At 42.2% G+C, this 18,610-nt stretch overlaps 1 protein-coding gene across 4 annotated transcripts in view; it reads left to right on the forward strand.

The window, feature by feature from the left end:
• FARP1 (FERM, ARH/RhoGEF and pleckstrin domain protein 1) overlaps window positions 1-18,610 on the forward strand; it is a 543,186-nt gene that overhangs the window by 439,857 nt on the left and 84,719 nt on the right. For all 4 annotated transcript variants that reach the window (XM_078657512.1, XM_078657514.1, XM_078657515.1 and 1 more), the window contains exon 18: window positions 472-709. In XM_078657512.1, coding sequence (XP_078513638.1) covers window positions 472-709 — 238 coding nt within the window. The remainder of the gene's footprint in view (window positions 1-471; window positions 710-18,610) is intronic.

An 18,610-nucleotide genomic window follows, 5' to 3' on the forward strand; every position in this document is an offset into this window, starting at 1 on the left:
TTTAGTTTTAGCTCTTTCTAACAATTGATTATGGGCTGTTTGTGATAGTACAACCCTCTTGATAAAGACCGAATGTGCACAGGGTTTTGATAGTCTCAGTTCAACTTCATTTTGAGGTTTTGACGAAGTTGAATAAAACTGCTTATGGTCTTAGAAATGTTTAGAGGTATAAAGTTATGCACAAATACGTGAATACAATTTATAATTGGGTCATTAGCAATGGATTCCAAGTCTTTCTGGAATCATTAGTTTTTTTAACCTTTTTTCCCGTTGTTTAATTTTACGCTGCTGGAACCGCTGTCTGAGTTAGGATAGTTTAATTTCCTGCAGAGGTACATACTATGGTATGGCTACAAAGATGATATAGGTTTGTGAAATACCTTAAAATCAGGCATTGACTGAGTCCAGCAGAGGTTCTGTGCTCAGTCATATTTCTTTCCTTCTTTACATTTGTCCGCTCTTTCCGTGCAGCAATTGACGGTTCACCTACAGAAGCACAACGAGGTTATTGTGGAGCTGGAAAGCGGGATTCGCAATTCTCGCAAGCTGGAGACTCTTTGCCGAGACTTTGAGTTGCAGAAGGTCTGCTACCTACCTCTTAACACCTTCTTCCTGCGCCCGCTTCACCGATTAATGCACTACAAGCAGATTATGGAGCGGCTCTGCAAGCACTATTCGCCCAACCATGTCGACTTCAGGGACTCCAGAGGTAAGAGAAAGCAGGCGAACAGATGCCGCAAGGAAACAATGCACAATGGCAGGATCTTATTGATTTGTTTTATTTATCTCTTCCTGGGAGATATATTGTCTTTCATAATTGAAACCAAGTAGTTAAACATTGCTTGTTCGTCTTGGATGGACTAATAGTATGCATCTTTTTTGGGGGGGCAAAGCTGTTCTTAGAGTAATTGATTCAAACCCAACATGCTGTACATAGGTTGTGCTGTACTTGAAACTAATTTCTGAAGAAGGCAACTGTAGAAAGCAGTGCACCTTGAATACAGTAGTAGAATTAATGTGCAATGGAATTAGTTCCTAGTATTAGGTGTAAAATAAATCCTAAATATCCAATTTTTGCAGTGCATCAATTGGGACGCTTTGGCTCGACAGCACTAACTATTCAGTAAATGTGAAGCTAACAGTACTATAGCATTTCTGGCTCTTGTGCTTCAGTTCTGATCAGCTAAAAAAGGAGGACAAGAGTGCGGTGATTCTAGATTATGAACAGACTACTAGGGGGTTCATGCAAAGTTTTTCTATGTATCAAGTGCCCCCCCTTGCTTCTCAGATGTGGAAATAAAGTCCCAAGTTAGGTATCTTGCAAACTACCTGCTAAGCCTTCAACTAGATTGACCTAAAATGCCTAGATTTCGAGCAGTCGCTTCAAAGCAGAGTGGAAAAAAAACACTCTGGATAAAACTTCAGGATTTCCTTCTGTAGGATCTAATTGTCTGGATCATAGGCACTCTAATAAGTAGTTCAAAATGACTAAAATTGTATATCCTTGCTTGCTGGAATCCTGTGTAGAGAGAGTAATTAAGATCATGACTAAACTTCTTTATTTAACTTTACATTTAACCAAGCATAATCATATGCAAACAACGTTGTGCAGTACATTAAGGCATATCTTACACACATAATTACTTTATGATACTTATTATAGTACATTTAGATAAATAGACTGCTTTAGATATAATACACTGCCTTCAAAACTATATAAGCAATTTGTGTATAACGTTACCAATAATCTCCTAAATTGTATCTAATGGAAAACAAATGTATACAACGTTCAACATCTAAACAAATAAATACAAAAAATATTGAATTTTCAAAATCTCTACTTTGTATATTTGTTTAAAGGAAATTGGTACGGATTCCTTTCAGGGCATAAATGCAATCTTTCCCAAAATGTTATTTGATGTGACTCCAGTACAAGAAATGTTACCATGATTCCAGTTACAGCAAAATAGACAAAGTCCCAGATTTAGAAAAATTCACTATACAATTTTACAGGAAAATACGGGAAATGTTAGTTGCCTTGCTGATCAAAGGACATGCAGAAATGATACAAAATGGTAATACACCAAATTCAATATGCTCTGTTCTGAAAGTTTTAATTGCAAAGATAGGTGGGGATATTAATGATGTCGAAAAACTATGGACACTTTTCCCTTAATAATACAGGCTTCAAAGTTCTAACATGATTGCATAATTAGGATAGGAAAATATTACTTGAACTGATAAACCACTCAGAAGTGTGCTTTGGTTTGATGATCTTATTGTAATTGCAGCAATGAATCGCTAAATGATGTTACGAAACGAAATCCTGATTGTTGGCCTGATCTTAACCTTTAAATATCAGAATCAGCATATTGCCTCATAGCTTCAAGTAAAAAGACCCAGGTTTTAGAGGGGACCAACGCGTGGCTGTTAGATGATTTATCTAGGAATAGATCCAAGACAATATTGAAGTCCCCTGCTAGGATAGTTGGTTCCGGAAACTCTAGTAGATGAGAAAAGATAGTTTTAAGAGAAGAAGGGTCATCTTGGTTAGGACCATAATACCCGACAATAGTAGTCTGCGCCCCCAAAATGTTGACATTCACAATGACCCATCTGCCACCTGGGTCAACCAATTGTGATAGGAGCCGGGCCTTTGCTGTTTTCTTAAAAAGGATCACAACCCTCCTAATATTCACAGTCTGAGTTGGACTAACTATGAAATCAATCCATCTATTCTTCCCGGCAAGTGCGATCATCTCTGGTTCTAATAAATGGGTCTCCTGGAGGACAATAACCTGCGCACTGGAATCTCGCAATATTGTAAAATCTTATGTCTTCTAGGTCTAGTACGCAGGCCATTGACGTTCCAGGAGAGAATCTGTAGTCTAGTCATAACCAAAGTAGCCTCCACTCCATTGTACCGAATTTTGGCTAAGAATCCCCATCAGCCTATTCAGTCCAGACAAATTAGAAACAGAAGTCATTCTGAAAAAAAGAAGATTGCTATGAGGAGAATGAGGAATTTAAAAAAAACACAATCCCCTGCAACACCCACTCCTGTTCCCCGTGCCCTTGCCTACCCAACCCCCCCGCCCCCCCCACTGGGGAACCCTTGCCCCAATTATCCGGACGAAGTCCAGAGAATTGCACCCCAAGGACTCCCGCTAACCCACACTCCCAAAAGTGAAAACAAAAAAGAAAATAGGAAATATGAAAAAGAATGCTAACTTTTCATTCCATTTGAAAGTCAGAAATAACTGGATACCAATTTCATAAGCACTATTTATCCTCTGGCTCTAAGAGACCGTGAATGAGGGAAAAGAGAAAAAAGAAAAGAAAAAACTGTTTAAGGTAATAACCCTTAATATCTACGAATCACAACCCTTGACTGGACAAAGAGCTACATTCACTCAGGGCATCAACAGAATTTTAGAGCTGCACTATGGACTAGAATCTACCCCAACGAACCTTCATCACTACAAATATCTGCATCAGTCTAGGATCAATTTTATATTGGTTAGTCACTCATTGAAAGTTATAGTCAAGAACATCTCGTATCTCCCCTCTCATTTATCTGATTATTCTGCAGTCTGGCTGGAAGTGGAGGGCACAGTTCCTAGTTTTCCTAGGTCATGGTCCTTTGATCGCTCACTACTTTTGGAGGACGAAGTGATCTCATCTTTGATTTTGGAGACAGAATGGTTCATGAAAGTGAACATAGCTTCTGCCTCAATAGCGTGCATATGGGATACCTATAAAGCTTTTCTACATGGCCAAATTACCAGCAGGGCTAGTTACAGGAAAAAAAAGATACAGAGAGGAGGTTTCAACTATTGAGGCTGGAATAAAAGGGTTGCAATCGGAATTAGATCGCTCCAATGGTACCTCCCCATGAACATCTCAAGAGCTACAAAACAAGTTGATGAGTTTGAAAGGACAGCTGGAAACAGTTTTAAATACACGGTTATTTCGCAGGTGGGAGGCGAGTAAAATTGCTCATTTTGAGCATGGCGAAGGGGCAGGCAAGCTCCTCGCCGGGAAAACAAAGTCCGATCAAGCTAGAAACTATATTGGATCAATCACGCAAGGTAACCTAACGTTCACATCAGATGAAGATATACGTAGGGTTTTTCAGTCTTTCTTTCAAGACATATATAATGAGGATAAATGTATTGACCATTCTAGTATTGAGATCTGGCTGAATGAGGTCGTATTGCCTTCCTTAACCACAGAACAACAACGTTATCTCAACCAGCCCATTACACAGGAAGAGGTCAATAAAGCTATTGTGAGCTGTAAAAAGGGGAAGGCGGCAGGTCCTGATGGCCTTCCCTCGGAAATTTATAGAATCCTAGGCAAGGAAATTGTTCCTATTTTGACCGCTCTTTTCAATCAGATACTTCAGGAGGGGGTAGCCCCTCCAGCCTCGTGGGACAATGCATCTATACCTCTGATTTTAAAACCTGGCAAAGCTGCATCTAGTTGTGGGTCCTACAGGCCAATATCTATCCTGAATGCTGATTATAAAATCTTCGCTTCTGTTATGGCCCCAAGACTGGGGCGAGTAGCTGGAGACATCTTGCATCAGGATCAGAGGGGCTTTGTTAGGGTCGACAGCTTTCAGACTTAACGTACGACTTGATCGGTGCTATCGATATTGCATCTACTCAATCTCTCCCACTGGGAGTACTGGCTCTTGATGCTACCAAGGCCTTCGACAGGATAAATTGGTTATACCTGTCGGGGGTCCTGGGTAAGTTCAAGATCGGGGAAAGTTTTGCCAAGCTGTTGGGTTGATATATCAGAATCCTTCCGCAAGCCTTCTGGTGAACGGTACTTTTTCTGACCCCTTTAAGATTACAAGGAGTACTCGTCAGGGCTGCCCTCTATCCCCTCTCCTATTCGACTTGTATATCGAGCCCTTCACCCAAAGGTTGAGGAATGATTTTAACATCAAGCAGTTTAGGTATGGAAGTTGGAGAGGAAGGTAGCCGTGTATGCAGATGACATTCTGTTTTTTTCTTCTGACCTGCATACAGATCTTCCATCGGTTGTCAATTTAGCCCTGGAATTCGGAGAGGTTTCCGGTATGAAATAAATGCCTCCAAAACCGATATTACGGCTTGGAATATGGGTGAGATTCAGCAAGGGCTGCAGCTTAGCTCTAAAATGAGATATCTTGGAATCAGCATCCGTTAAGGGTGTAAGGAAGATTGTTGAAACCAATTTCTCAGATGTGACGAGGGAGTGCCGAAATCTTATGCGAGTATGGGCTCAAATACCCATGTCTATTTTAGGAAGGGTGAATTTAGTCAAAATGTCAATTTTGCCTAAAATTACGTTTCTTTTCAATACCATTTCCCTTTACTTTGAGAACGCTTCTTTAGTTAAGCTGCAGAGTGACAATTCATTTTTTTTGGGCCTATCACTCGCGTAGGATCGCCTGGAAAAAACTAAGGTGGCGGAGGGAAAAGGGAGGCCTAGCTGCTCCAGATCTCCAGATGTACGCCTGGGCTTTCCAACTCTCTCATTCTCGCATGCTATTGAAAATGCCTACTAACACTGGGGCCGGCGGCATGTTCTTGGCTATGCTTAGAGGTGCTAGGTTACCAGAGGGGGGATTTCTGTTTAAATTTGGCGATCCTAAATTCTACAAAAAAATTCAGCTAAAGGTTTTACAGGGATTAGCTAAAACATGGGCTAAGTTGAGATGCTCAGTAGCGCTAGGATATTTTTCTAGCATGGCCCCTTTGTGGAATACGCCAGGAGACCCGGGATGGCTTAAAGATAGGCTGGTCCTACCCCGGAGAGAAGCTGGGATTGAGGTCTGGGGAGATCTGTTTGTGGAAGAACTTTAGTTTCATGGGAGTCTCTTAGAGTCAGAGTGGGTATAGGCCTCTCCAAGTTTAAATACTCACAGATTGACAGTTGGGCCCAGTCACAGAAATCTACCCAGAGCAAATACCAAATTGGAGGGGGTAACTATTTGGAACATCAGCTTGTTAACAAAGTTCCAGGAAGGAAGGACGTTTCTTTTTGGTATCAAGCTATATTGGAAGAGGTAGATGGCGAATTTGAACTGGCCAACAATCTCTGGGGCAGTTCCCTTCTGGATCATGACAGTGAACATCTGTGGATAAACTCCTGTAAGACTCTGTGGGAGGTAGTTAAACCAGCATGGCTCCGAAGGAATCGCCTGTTTACTATTCACAGGGCCTATTTTTCACCCCAGAGACTATCAAGAATCTCAAAGGGTCCCCGGTGTGCTGCATGAGGTGTGGGACGAAAGCTGCCTCTTGACATTCACATGTTTTTTGAATGCCCTGCCCTCTCCTTTTTTTTGGGACTCCATTGGTAAAACACTGCCAATATCCCTTGGGTGCCCTATCACTATCAATCTACCACTGATTATTTTCGGCTAGGTGGAGGGTGTGATGGGCCCCGCTAAACAACTTCTTTTTTATGCCATCCTGTTGGCCAGAAGAGAAATTTGTAAAAAATGGACGGAACCCTTACCTCCCTCTTTCTCGGATTGGCAGTCATCGGTGTTAAAAGTCTCTAGCTTAGATCTTATTAGAACAGGCAGCCAAAACAAGCGAGCCTTCTGGAATCTTTTGAAATGGGGGACGACCCAGAGTTAGTGGCGGCATGTTTTTCCCCCCCTGAAATTGTCCTATGATTATGCTGCCCTGCTACTCTGTAGACACTCCCGGCGCCATCAGGCTGCGCCCCTGTGGTAGTGTATTGTTGAGTGCGACAAGGCTTGGTAAGCCCGGTAAAGAGGCACCCTGGAATGCTCCATATAGGCTCTCGAGTATCCTTTTACACTGGTAGGCAAGGGCCCCCACTTTCATATGCCTACATATCCAGTACGCTGAGTCAGTGTGCGGATGCCTTTAGGGTAGATTGGAGCAAGTTGGGTAGAGAATGAGGACAAAAATAAATAAATAATAGAGTGTACTCGAGTGGTGACATACCCACGACCACCATCATTTTTGATTGGGGAAAAAACATTTGATATTGTTATCTGGCGTGTTTTCTCACAACTTTTATTTAACAGGTACCATCATTTTTTGCTGACACTCATGCACATTTCTTAGCTTATCAGATGCAATTGACCTGGTTTATGTTGCAAAGAGGTCGAGACTTTCCCCTATCTTCTGTCCCCATTGACATAGCAGTTGAACTATTAATATCTGAGGTAAGAGGTGCCCCAGTCATTGAAGACATCACTCACTAAATGATGAGTATAAACTCTCACACATGCAGATGACATGCGTCTGTTGTTTTCTAATTCAGAATCATCAATGTCTCCTGTATTACAGGCTATTGCAGCTTATTGGGGCTTAAAATGGATTTACAAGTCGATGTAAAAATTTTGATTTAACATTACTTCGGATACATGCTAATATATAATCGTAGTGATACGTCTGCAGGGGCTGTGGCAAAGCAAGTGGTGAAATTGTCACATTAGAGGGGCTCCCCACACCCTCTCTATAATTGCCCAAAATCCTGACCACATCCTCATGAAATTTTCAAGTGCTTGCGATGGTGGCTAAAATAAAGCGATGCAAAGGTGAATGGCATAGCTTCTGCTGGATAGAGACTCCCCGAAAAATGTTTTTGCGCCTTGGCGAAAGACAAGCCTACTTCTTGTAAGTTGATGGCATCGGGAGGCAGATCCGAGAGGTAAAAAGCCTCTCAAGCCCACTTGCGGGAAAGGGGCAGAGGCCCGGAGTGTGACTGAGGAGCAGCAGAAGTGGATGTTGCGACTGGGGCTGGCTGCCAATGCCGTCTGCCAGAGGAGAAAGAAATAAGGCAGCTGACGGTGAGAGGAGACAAGAAGGCTAGAACAAAGAAAAAAATGGCAGCAGGAGGTCAGCATATTCTGCATGCTACAGTCGGTAGTGCTGCTTAGCACTACCAATGCGCTTATGAAAGGAGGGCATAGACTACAGTGTTGGGGCAGACCGCGGTTCTTTGAACTCTGTGGTCCCCCCTAGAATCTAGAAAGGCAGAGGTTAGTGAAAGGCATCAGGTCCCGGCAGATGCTGGCGGAACAGGTGAGAACGAAGTAGGGAGCAGAACCTCACAATGTGGTATTGCCGCCATCTAAAGAATATGCCTGTCACCTAGGATCTTCTAACCTGAAATGAAGCCTGAACTAACTGGCATACATCCTGTAGAGTTATATTTTGCAGTTAGTGGGGGCTGCAAATTGATGATCGTAACATAGATGGATGAAAGGGAACCACCCCTGCAAATTTGATTCTGGTTTACATGTAGAGTTGGATTAAGATGACCAACTGAGTTGGGGAGAGGGAAGTAGTAGGGAAGAGCGTTACAGAGCCATTTACAGGACATGAAGAATATGTTGAAGTAAAAAAGGAAAGTTCTATTATTTAGTGGACTGCACATCAAGATACTTATAAGAAGTGGCTGAGAAGTGGCTGTCCAGATTGGGGAAATACAGGAAGGGAACCGGTTCTCGTTTTAGATGAAATATACTCTTAGTGGCTGGCCCACTGATGGAAGTCCAAGCCAAGTGGATATTAGGGCACCATAAATAATATATTGCACTTTGCAGGTGTTAGGTCGTCCCGAGGCATGAAAATGCTGAAGAAGGGAAGTGCAATTAATATTGTAACATCTGCAGCCTGAGGACAACCCAAAAAAGCCCAGGGTACTCTCATATTTGAAAGAATCAGGGCGCGAATTGCATTGCTGCAAGAGAGTCATTTAACTGAATGCAAAGTGGGGAAGCTACGCAAAAGATGGAGAGGACGGACATGCTCCGTAGTGTACTCAGAATATGCTAAAGGAAGGACGAAAGGGTGGCATTGGAAGCTCCACTTCACACAAACCTGGAAGAGATAGATACAGAGGGGGAGGATGTGTTTGATTCCTGGACTCATGAATGGAGCAGAAATGTCTTGTCCATGGATGTGCATTGAACACTGATGATTAGCAATGAATTAAAAAGATTAAAGCTGTGATACCTTGTATAAATGTAAAGACCGAGTTACGCCTAGAAGGATCAAGGCTTTGAAAATGCAGAGGAGCAGCTTTAGACTGTTGGACATTGGAGAGTTTATTGCTCTCCCACAAAAAGCATCTTTGTTACTCATCTACTCAGAATACGTACAGCATGTTAGATTATATATTAGTCATGTGTGGGCATCAGTCCAGGTAAGGGAAATGCCTAATATAGTAGCTTCTGTCCGACCATTCTCAGTATCCTTGTTCCTTGATGATCTATATTTATTGTTCAGTTAAGAATGGTAATTTTATATTATATATACTTGTATTCACAATAGTGTGGTAGTAGATGTGCCCAGTTAGGATGGCGGGCGGATCGCCCCCGCCGGGCCGGCGGTAGCCAACGCTGGCTCGGCGGGGGCGATCCGCCCGCCATCCATACCCAAAAGACGCCATATTAGGATGGCTAGGGGGTCCGTGACGGACGGAAATACCTGCTGCCGCTTTTCTGCCGGTCGAGTCGTTGACCGGGCAGAAAACATGCATAATATGGTGGCGGTGTCTGCTAGACACCGCCATCCATATTATGATGATGGCGACAATTATCCTTTCCATGGCGGTGATGCCACCATGGAAAGGCATGCGTATTTTTGTGTTGGGGCCCTTTGCGGGCCCTTGGGGTATTGGGGGGCGGGGGGGTTTCACTTGGGGGGTACCCATGGTACACCTCGACATTTGCAGGCACAAGGTGGCAGGCGCGGTGCCTGTTACGTTGTGCATGCAAATGCACAACATGCAGTTTTTACATTGCAGCGGGTGCTGCTTGCAGCACCTTCCGCCGCAATGTAAAATATGTGGGATGTGCCCGCCAGTGTGGCGGGCGCATCATAATCTGCACAGCGGGGCTGCCTCATCCCTGGCGGGCGGCCCCGCATACCGTTACAATGGCTGACGGCCTTTGTCCGCCCGCCATCGTAATGGTGCCCTTCGTTTGGCAAAACAATATTTAAACTCAGTACTGTGATAGTACACCCTGAATCACTGCTTGGAATGTTTTAAATGTTTTAAATGAAGGATACTGAATATACGACTATGGATAGATTACTGCAGAGCAATTTTTGTATCAGTTAGTCATTCTTCATAATGTCTAGATTGACATTGTTGCAATTCATTGCATGAACCCAGTTTACAAATTGAAAATAACTTTGTGATTACTGAAGGATGCGTCATGCTGCATTCCCGACAAGGGCTTTAGCTGTCATTCTAATATTACCTTGTGGCATCTGCTGACTGTGGCAGTCCATACCTTTTCCCAGAGCCGTCTTAACAGCATTATAGGCCCCTGGGCAAAGCAGTACACTGGGCCCTGCCTACACAACCACTCACAGGAATAAAAATGTTTTAACGGAAAATTTGTGTTAAATTCTGGTCTGCACGGTGTCCCTATTCTGGTGGGGCCCCCGGGCAACTGCCCAGCTTGCCCATGCATTACTACGGCACTGCCTTTTCCAAGACAGGGATCAACTATTCACAGGTCAGTGTGGCTTAGGGTAAACCACATCCACTCTGTGGCCAGAGGTGGCCGTTCTCAGCATAGTAGCTGATCCCTTTGAAACCACTGGCTGCATTCTGACACAGACCCAGTAATGGTGGTGCAGACCTCTGTCTGGGGATGGTCAATGGTCTGCACAGCCCCCACTCACATGCTGAACATTGTTCATGTGGATGAATGCGCGTCTCTTATGCATGGTGCCCCCGCGGCATCGTTAGGGAACACAGCTTTATGCAAGTGCCCTTGTTGGCAGCAAAGCAATGCTTTGTGACTACAGTGTTGCACCGGGACCTACAAACTTTGTTAGCCTGTTTTGATCTAGCTTGCTCCCAACCTACCCCTCTTTTGATCTAGCTTTCTCCCAACCCTCCCTTCATACCCCTCAGATAATGTGGTTGTTAATGATAAATGAGGGTACTTTATCAATGATATAGCAGATAAATGCCACATGGTGCGCATTATAAGGCTACCGAAGACACTGAGTTCTGAGGTGACACAGTGCAATGAGGTCGAGGCCCGAATTCCTTTGTAAGATGTTGAACCTCAGAGGTGATTTACAATATCCAGACAGCATTAAATAGCTGGTATTGTATTCCTTCTAATTTATGGACACACCTTCAGCTTCCTCTAAAATTCTGTTACGTTTGGCACTGTGCTTCATATTCTAATGAAAGATTTAGCATGGCTGCATATATGAAATGTAAATGTGGAATTTTACTGTGAAAGAAATATGATTTTCTGGTATTTGAATTTGATTTACAGCTCTTTTGAATGTGACTTCAACAGAGTGCATGGTAATATGCACATAGATTCTTGCTTTTAAAGTGAACCCTTGCATGGCAAATCTGAAAATATTGCCAGAAGTGTCTTGCAGTGTAATGACTAGTAAAAGTGTTCAGAAGAATGGATTGAAAGGCGATCGCATAATTCATTGAAACACTTGTAATCTGAAACGGTTTGCTGGCTCTGGCAGAGGCACTTTGATGTCAAAAGTAGACTATCTCAAACATAAAAATAGGATTTTATACAGTTGGCACAGTCTTTCATAAAGTAGATCATGAATAAAATACCAGCCGCAGTACATTATAATGATGTGAGTCTATCAAGAGATATGTATGGAATGAGATAAAGGAATAAGGTCAAAGACAGAGTTACTTCATAAAGTCACACAACTCCAAGGTGACTTGCAACATCTTCATAAGTATAGGAAAGGGCGGGTTGTTTTATTCCATATAATTGATTTACTCGTAATCCCACCCCCTGTTAACTTTTTACTTTTACAACTACATTCTATATATATATTTGCTTGCTACAAGTCACTTAAAGAAGGGACTCTTCAGAATCTTTGCTTTCCTCTGATGAGTTCCTGCAATGCAGTAATTACACATCGGGATATGACTGCCAATTTCATAGGGGAATAATGTTAGGAAATAAGGGAACTGGAAGTCTAGTTCTCTCTTTGATTGCTTTAGAGTGATTACGGCATTTTCTTATTATAGGTGACTAGTGATGTCACAACTGGACTGAAATATAGAAATTAGGTACAGGTTTTATAGTTAGTAGATGTTTTTATGTATTTATTAAAGAATATTTGTGCTGACAAGATGAATCAGTGCCAAACAGTGTAAACAAAATGCACTTACCACAAAAGAAGAGCATGTGTTACCCTTCTGCATATCAAATTGTTCATTGTTAAACCCACTTGCAATATCTTTGCATGAAACAACATTCCCCGAAGCCACGGGCAGTTTGGTTTATTTGAACCCTGCGTCTCTCCTGTCCGCTGTTTAAGCCTGTTTAACTTCTAGCGATAACATGTAAACTGTGGCGTTTTCTCTGCTGCGCGTGCGCGCTGTTAACGATTTCTCTCCCCACCCACCGTCTCATGGACTGTCAGTTTGTTTTAAATACCATCGCCTGCGCTCCATCAGAGAAAGCAAATCCATACAACGTGGTGATTGCTTTTGAAAGAGAACAAGCTCACCACGACTGACTTTTGGAGGGGGTTAAACAAGAAGTTATAAATCATAGCACGGCGCTCTGCTGCCACCTACTGCTGGAAAGCAGATTTTCAAGGAAATAGTCAACTGGTTTGATAGCAGAGCAACATGTTGCCTGTACCTTATAAATAAATTAACAAGTAGAGAGGGGCTTTGTTCGGCTCGTTCTTCATGTTGATTTCCTTAACTACAGCATTTGTTAGGACAGAAGGTGTGTTTTTACACTTAATCCTAGAGTTTATGCTGCATATAGTAGTCTTGAATTGGTATGGCGATACGTCAGTGATGCCACCGGTCAGCTGCCATGGGTCGGATCATTTAATATCAAAAGTTATGGCAGAGTCAATAGCCTTGACTTATTTATTGTGAAAAGCATATGTTAAAGTCAGTTGGTTTTTAAAAGGGAACTCTTTACACAGTGTCGTAATGCCTTTACTTGGGTATGTGATTGCATGGAATCTCACAGATTACCAAAGTAGGCAAGGATTTGGTGCTGTGCACCCACTCTGATTAACCCTTTTGATGCAAGAATTACACTGTGAGAATTCCCATTAGGCCCATTAAGGAGAGAAGGTGTTTGTTTTGCTCTAATTTTGTACATATTTGTAACTCTATGACGGTATGCAAACGGCTGCCTTTTGGGAAAACCACTGTTTCATACAGTAGATCTGAGGTGTTTATGATGACACGCCACTGACAGGCTGTAGTCCTGATTGGTTCATTGGGAGACGTTATGTCCGATACGTTTAAGAAAGCTGATCACAAAATCAGTTGACCTAACTTATGTTTTTGTGAAACATACATATAAAAATCAGCAGGTATTTAGGGGGGGATTGGTATTATACTGTGGTAAAACCTCTACACTGCTATTTCGTTATATGTAATTTCACAGATTACCATTAGAAGTAAGGGTTTGGTGTGGGTCACTCTCTGTCAAACTCGTGGTAGAAGATTTGCAGTGTGAGAAACTTTGTTAGACCTGCTGAGGGTAGGTTGCATATTGTTTTGCCAGCTGTAATGCTTTAAATATTTTTAATTTGACACATTTGCCTTATTTTTGCTTTGTGGCAAAGCTTATGCTAAATACAGTAGGCCACGTTGGTTATGGTGACAAGCCAATGATAAAATGTGCATTTGCGGATCCTTGTTAGACCAATTGGAAGGGGTTGCATATTGTTTTCTGAACTGGACATTTATGTGATTGTAATTGTAGGTTAAGCTTTTACTAACGTACTTTTTACCTCGGGTCTGGCAGCTTTAGCTATTTCCAAGTCTCTTGTAATCAAATAAATGAATATACATACATAGAGGAACTTTGTATCAGCCTACTTTAGCCACTAGTTTGTTTCAGTGTTATTCACATTCTGTTTCTGCCCATACCAGCATATAGCATAGTGGGTGCGATTCAGTACATTGCTGCAGAGCTACACGTTTACTGCTCATTTCTTGTGTGGTGTACCGCTTCCCACTTGGCTACTAATTCTAAAGTGGGTGGCCATCTTGAAGGGTATTGTCCAAAGTGTTTTCCCTTCCAAGATGACTATCGGATTTAGTAGCAATCTGTCCGTCATCTTGGTTTAGTACAGCCATTAACCACTATACACAATAAATACCCTCCAAGATTGGCTCTCGCTCCTATATTTAATTTTTGTATTTCTTCTTAATTGAAGGCACATGCCAGCTGAGTTTATACAGTAGCAGTTTTCTTTTTTCTATGATTTCTTCTTTAGATTTACATTGAATACGCTTCTTTAGTTTGTGTATGTGATTTATTGTGAATGGGTGACGGCGTGAATGGAAAGATGCACCACCGAGTGAATGAATAGCTATATTGTGTGTGTGTGTGTGTGTGTGTGTGTGTATATGTGTTTTTCTCTCCAAAAGAGCCATTTTCAGTTGTAAGTCGTCCTATTGGCATTGCAATAGCTGGTTTAGGTCTGGTTTGACAGCTCAGCAGTCAGTTTGTTTTCATGATGTAATCTCCTGAGGCCTCTGTACTTGTGACTGGAGAGCCACAGCGACATCAGCTGCTTTTGTGAGCCAGGCCCCTTAGGAGTCATCTGCAAGACAGCCATGTAGACTCCGCATCATGCTTTAAGTAATCATGATTAAACCCTACGAATGTCGGCTCACGAGATAAAGCTTTGTTTGTAAAGCTCTGTTTAACTTCCTTGGTTTGGCCATGATTCCTAAAGATGAACCCTGTCCTGTGGAAAATACGTTTCTAGTATTGTCACAAGTGTGAAAGAAGAAGGTTGTGCAACAGGAAGTATAGACTACATGTTCTCCCTAGTATCTTTCCCTGCTTCTCACAGACAACTTACCAACAATCCCACTTTATTTGATGGAGATAAAGACCGATCTGTGGAACTGTGACTGCCTAATGCAGTGGAGCATGCACCTACCTAGCTCTCTAAACCTAAGCTGTTGCTGTGCAAGCTATGGTCTGATACCACACATTGCAACTGTTGCTGTGCAAGCAATGGTCTGATACCACACTTTGCAACTGTTGCTGTGCAAGCTATAGTCACATGCCACACTCTGCAACTGTTGCTGTGCAAGCAATGGTCTGATACCACACATTGCAACTGTTGCTGTGCAAGCAATGGTCTGATACCACACTTTGCAACTGTTGCTGTGCAAGCTATAGTCACATGCCACACTCTGCAACTGTTGCTGTGCAAGCAATGGTCTGATACCACACTTTGCAACTGTTGCTGTGCAAGCTATAGTCACATGCCACACTCTGCAACTGTTGCTGTGCAAGCAATGGTCTGATACTACGCTTTGCAACTGTTGCTGTGAAAGCTATAGTCACATGCCACACTCTGCAAATCTTGTTCTGCAACTGTTGCTTTGCAAGCAGTGGTCTTATACCACACTTTGCAACTGTTGCTGTGCAAGCTATAGTCACATGCCACACTCTGCAACTGTTGCTGTGCAAGCAATGGTCTGATACTACGCTTTGCAACTGTTGCTGTGAAAGCTATAGTCACATGCCACACTCTGCAAATCTTGTTCTGCAACTGTTGCTGTGCAAGCTATGGTCTGATACCACACTCTGTAACTGTTGCTGTGCAAGCTTTGGTCCCATTAACACACTCTGCACCTCTTGCTGTGTAACATAGTCCGATACTGCACTCTGCAACTCAGACCATATGAATCTGAGAACGATGGAAGTTCTAACACCAATACCAACGCCACTTCGCTACATTGAGTAATTTGCAATTATTGCACAAAGAATTGCATTTGTTTGTGGATGAATGTCTCTTTATTGCTTATACAAAAATATATTTTATCATTTGTTTTCAAATGATGAGTGGTATGCAGGAGTAGTTTTGATTTGTTTTTAAATGCTGAATGGTGTACAGAACTGGTCTTAATGAAAGACAAATGAGAAATTTAAATGAAGCATAACAACTCCTCTTATTTCAGTACTGCTTGGCAAGCATTCTGATGCCCGTAAGGCCTGATTTGCCTTTACAATCAATTAAATAGTAGATCTTTTTGTTCACGAAAATAGGCTGAATGTTTGTGAGGGAGAGAAAACGGAACCATGAAAGCCGCAATCTAAGAGACTGCGATTACCATGCATATTGGCATTTAAGTGCAGTGTATTATCATGCGTCTACTATACATTTGGGCCCACTTCAGCCCCATGATTGAAAGAGGGGGTCCTGGTAAAAGAGTGCAAAAGTAAAGGGAGATAAAATATTGGCACAGGGAGGGTGTGCCCGTGTCAGATGTTCAAGGGCAGATGTAGTCTCTTTTATGGCCTGGAGGGAACTAGATATTCTGAGTGCCCAGGCACACGAAGCTATATCAAAACAATTTATAAATAGGGCAATAAATCAAAGGGTGACATAATGGTACTTAAATCCCAACAAGCATTCATATTCTCCACAGAAGGGCAAAAGTGGCAGATTTCACCCTGCATTCTGGGGAAAAAACACAGTAAATGTGTTCTTTCTGAGGTTTCTTACACCAGAAACTGAACACCAAGTCTGATGCCTGTCCTCTGGTAGTTCCATTCTCGTCCCCTCTTTATTTAAATCTTTTTATGGCATGAATTAAAAAAAAGGTGCATGTCCATATAATTAAACGTGTTAGTTATCCAGGAGTATTCTTCCAGGAAGCATCAGTCTCTTTCTAATCTGCAATATTACCCAATATCCTTTAGAATATACGTCTGTTCTCTTTGCATTTCGCCCTCCGGTTGAGTCCAGAACCTAGAGAGGTTTGGAAAGGGTGTTCAAGAGAGGGGCGAGGCAGGAGGGAAACATTTAGTTTTGAGTAAGACCTCTTGAACAACTACAAATACAAAAATTTCTCATTGTTAAAATGTTTGATTGATTGAAAAATACTTCATTTAGACATTCAAGTCCATTAAAGTTAGTTCTGTTGGAGTTGGTGGTGAGAGATGTCCATGTCACCAAATGTTAAAAAACATGATGAGCCTCAATGTGCGAGCACATGTAAAATGCAGTTAACTTTTACCTTCGACATCAATATCATGGCTTAATTTCGATGTAAAAGATTTTTAAACAATGTAGCAGTTTTGGTGTAGACTTTTTAGGGCAAAAATAAAAAGTATTTAATTATATCTAGCTGCGTGTCTAGGATAAAAGACAGGTCAGTCAAGACTTGAGATTATGGCAGATATACAGAATAGTAAAGTGTCCGACTTAAGAAGTTAGTGTTAGAAGTGAACCAATGTAGAGTGGCTAAAATTGGAGTAAAGTGCTATGGTCTTAAAAAATAAAGTGCTAAGCCTAGTGCAAACCTGACAATAGGAGTGTGCATTTCAGAAGTGAGTTTACTGAAAACAAGTTAGTGATTAAACCTTAAACTAACTCTAAACTTTGTATTGCTGAAGCGACAGGATAAGTGAGGTTTTGTCAAGAATAGTGAGTGACTGACAATAGTCTAAAAGCCGACCATATGCGAATGACAACCTTCACCTAGCAGCCTGACCACTTTGTACATACATGGACCTTAGGTCTGCACGTAATATCAACACAGGGAAACAATAATCTGTTCTGATGAGAGACAAGGACAGGAACACAAACTGCATCAAACTGCTTCTTACTTGCTTAGGGAACATGAGACTAAAGGTTATGCTTTTTGATCTTCAGGTAATGTCCACACGAAGAAAGGCTAGATATCTGAGCGAGTGGAGGATAGGGCTTAGTCCTTAATGTACTCTGTTCAGGTATTTTATAAGACTAGCTATTACTTGCAGATGGGCTTCATTCAGGAGAAATGTAACCGCTGCCTGGATCAACCATGTCCCTTGGTTGACAAGGAAACCTTCTGCATTATTCGATTAAAGAGGGACAGGTACAAAGAAGATGTGACTGCATCTCCTGGATTGAGACGCATAAACGGCACTTATTGGTGGCAGATTGAATCACCCAGGGAGGCAGATGATCTAATGATGACAAGCTTCCCATGCGTAGCTGACAGAAGTTCATTTTGTAAAACGCCTAGAATGATTCAGTGATGTGCTCTTGATACCCTCTTTGGTCAGAACTGTCGATGGCAAGGTCGGCATGCTTTCTTCTCATAAGACTCAGGCGATCAGTCATGAAAGAGGATATCTAAACCTCTGTGTTTAGAGCTGCTTTGAACTGTTGGTGAGGCAAGTGTAGGTTCCACAAAGTGGCAGTGCCTTTTAGCTCCAAGGCTTCTGTAAATGCTTCTGACCAAAGATTGTGAGGCATAAGGCTACTTGCGAATGCTACTTCCAGCCAGATTTTATTTTTTAGAGAAGCTTATTTAGCTGCTCGTGCTGAGTCTGTATACTTCGAAAAGTTAGCTTTCTGTTTGAGATGTTGATCGTTCAGTGTGAATTCCAACCTAATCTGGGCTGGTGAGATGTTGAATTGAAGTTTAAACAAGAACCTGAAGATTCTGCTTTGTGCTTTGTTCAGAAAGGCACGTAGTTTCCCACGAAATGCCTCTGTACCAAATGCCAACTTTGGTATAAGTGTGGCATTAACCCCTTCGGGGCGGATGACGAGCTGAGCTCGTCATGAGCGTAACGTGCCCTACGCTGATGACGAGCTGAGCTCGT

This window comes from Lissotriton helveticus, chromosome 8, assembly GCF_964261635.1.
Source record: "Lissotriton helveticus chromosome 8, aLisHel1.1, whole genome shotgun sequence".
NCBI lineage: Eukaryota > Metazoa > Chordata > Amphibia > Caudata > Salamandridae > Lissotriton > Lissotriton helveticus.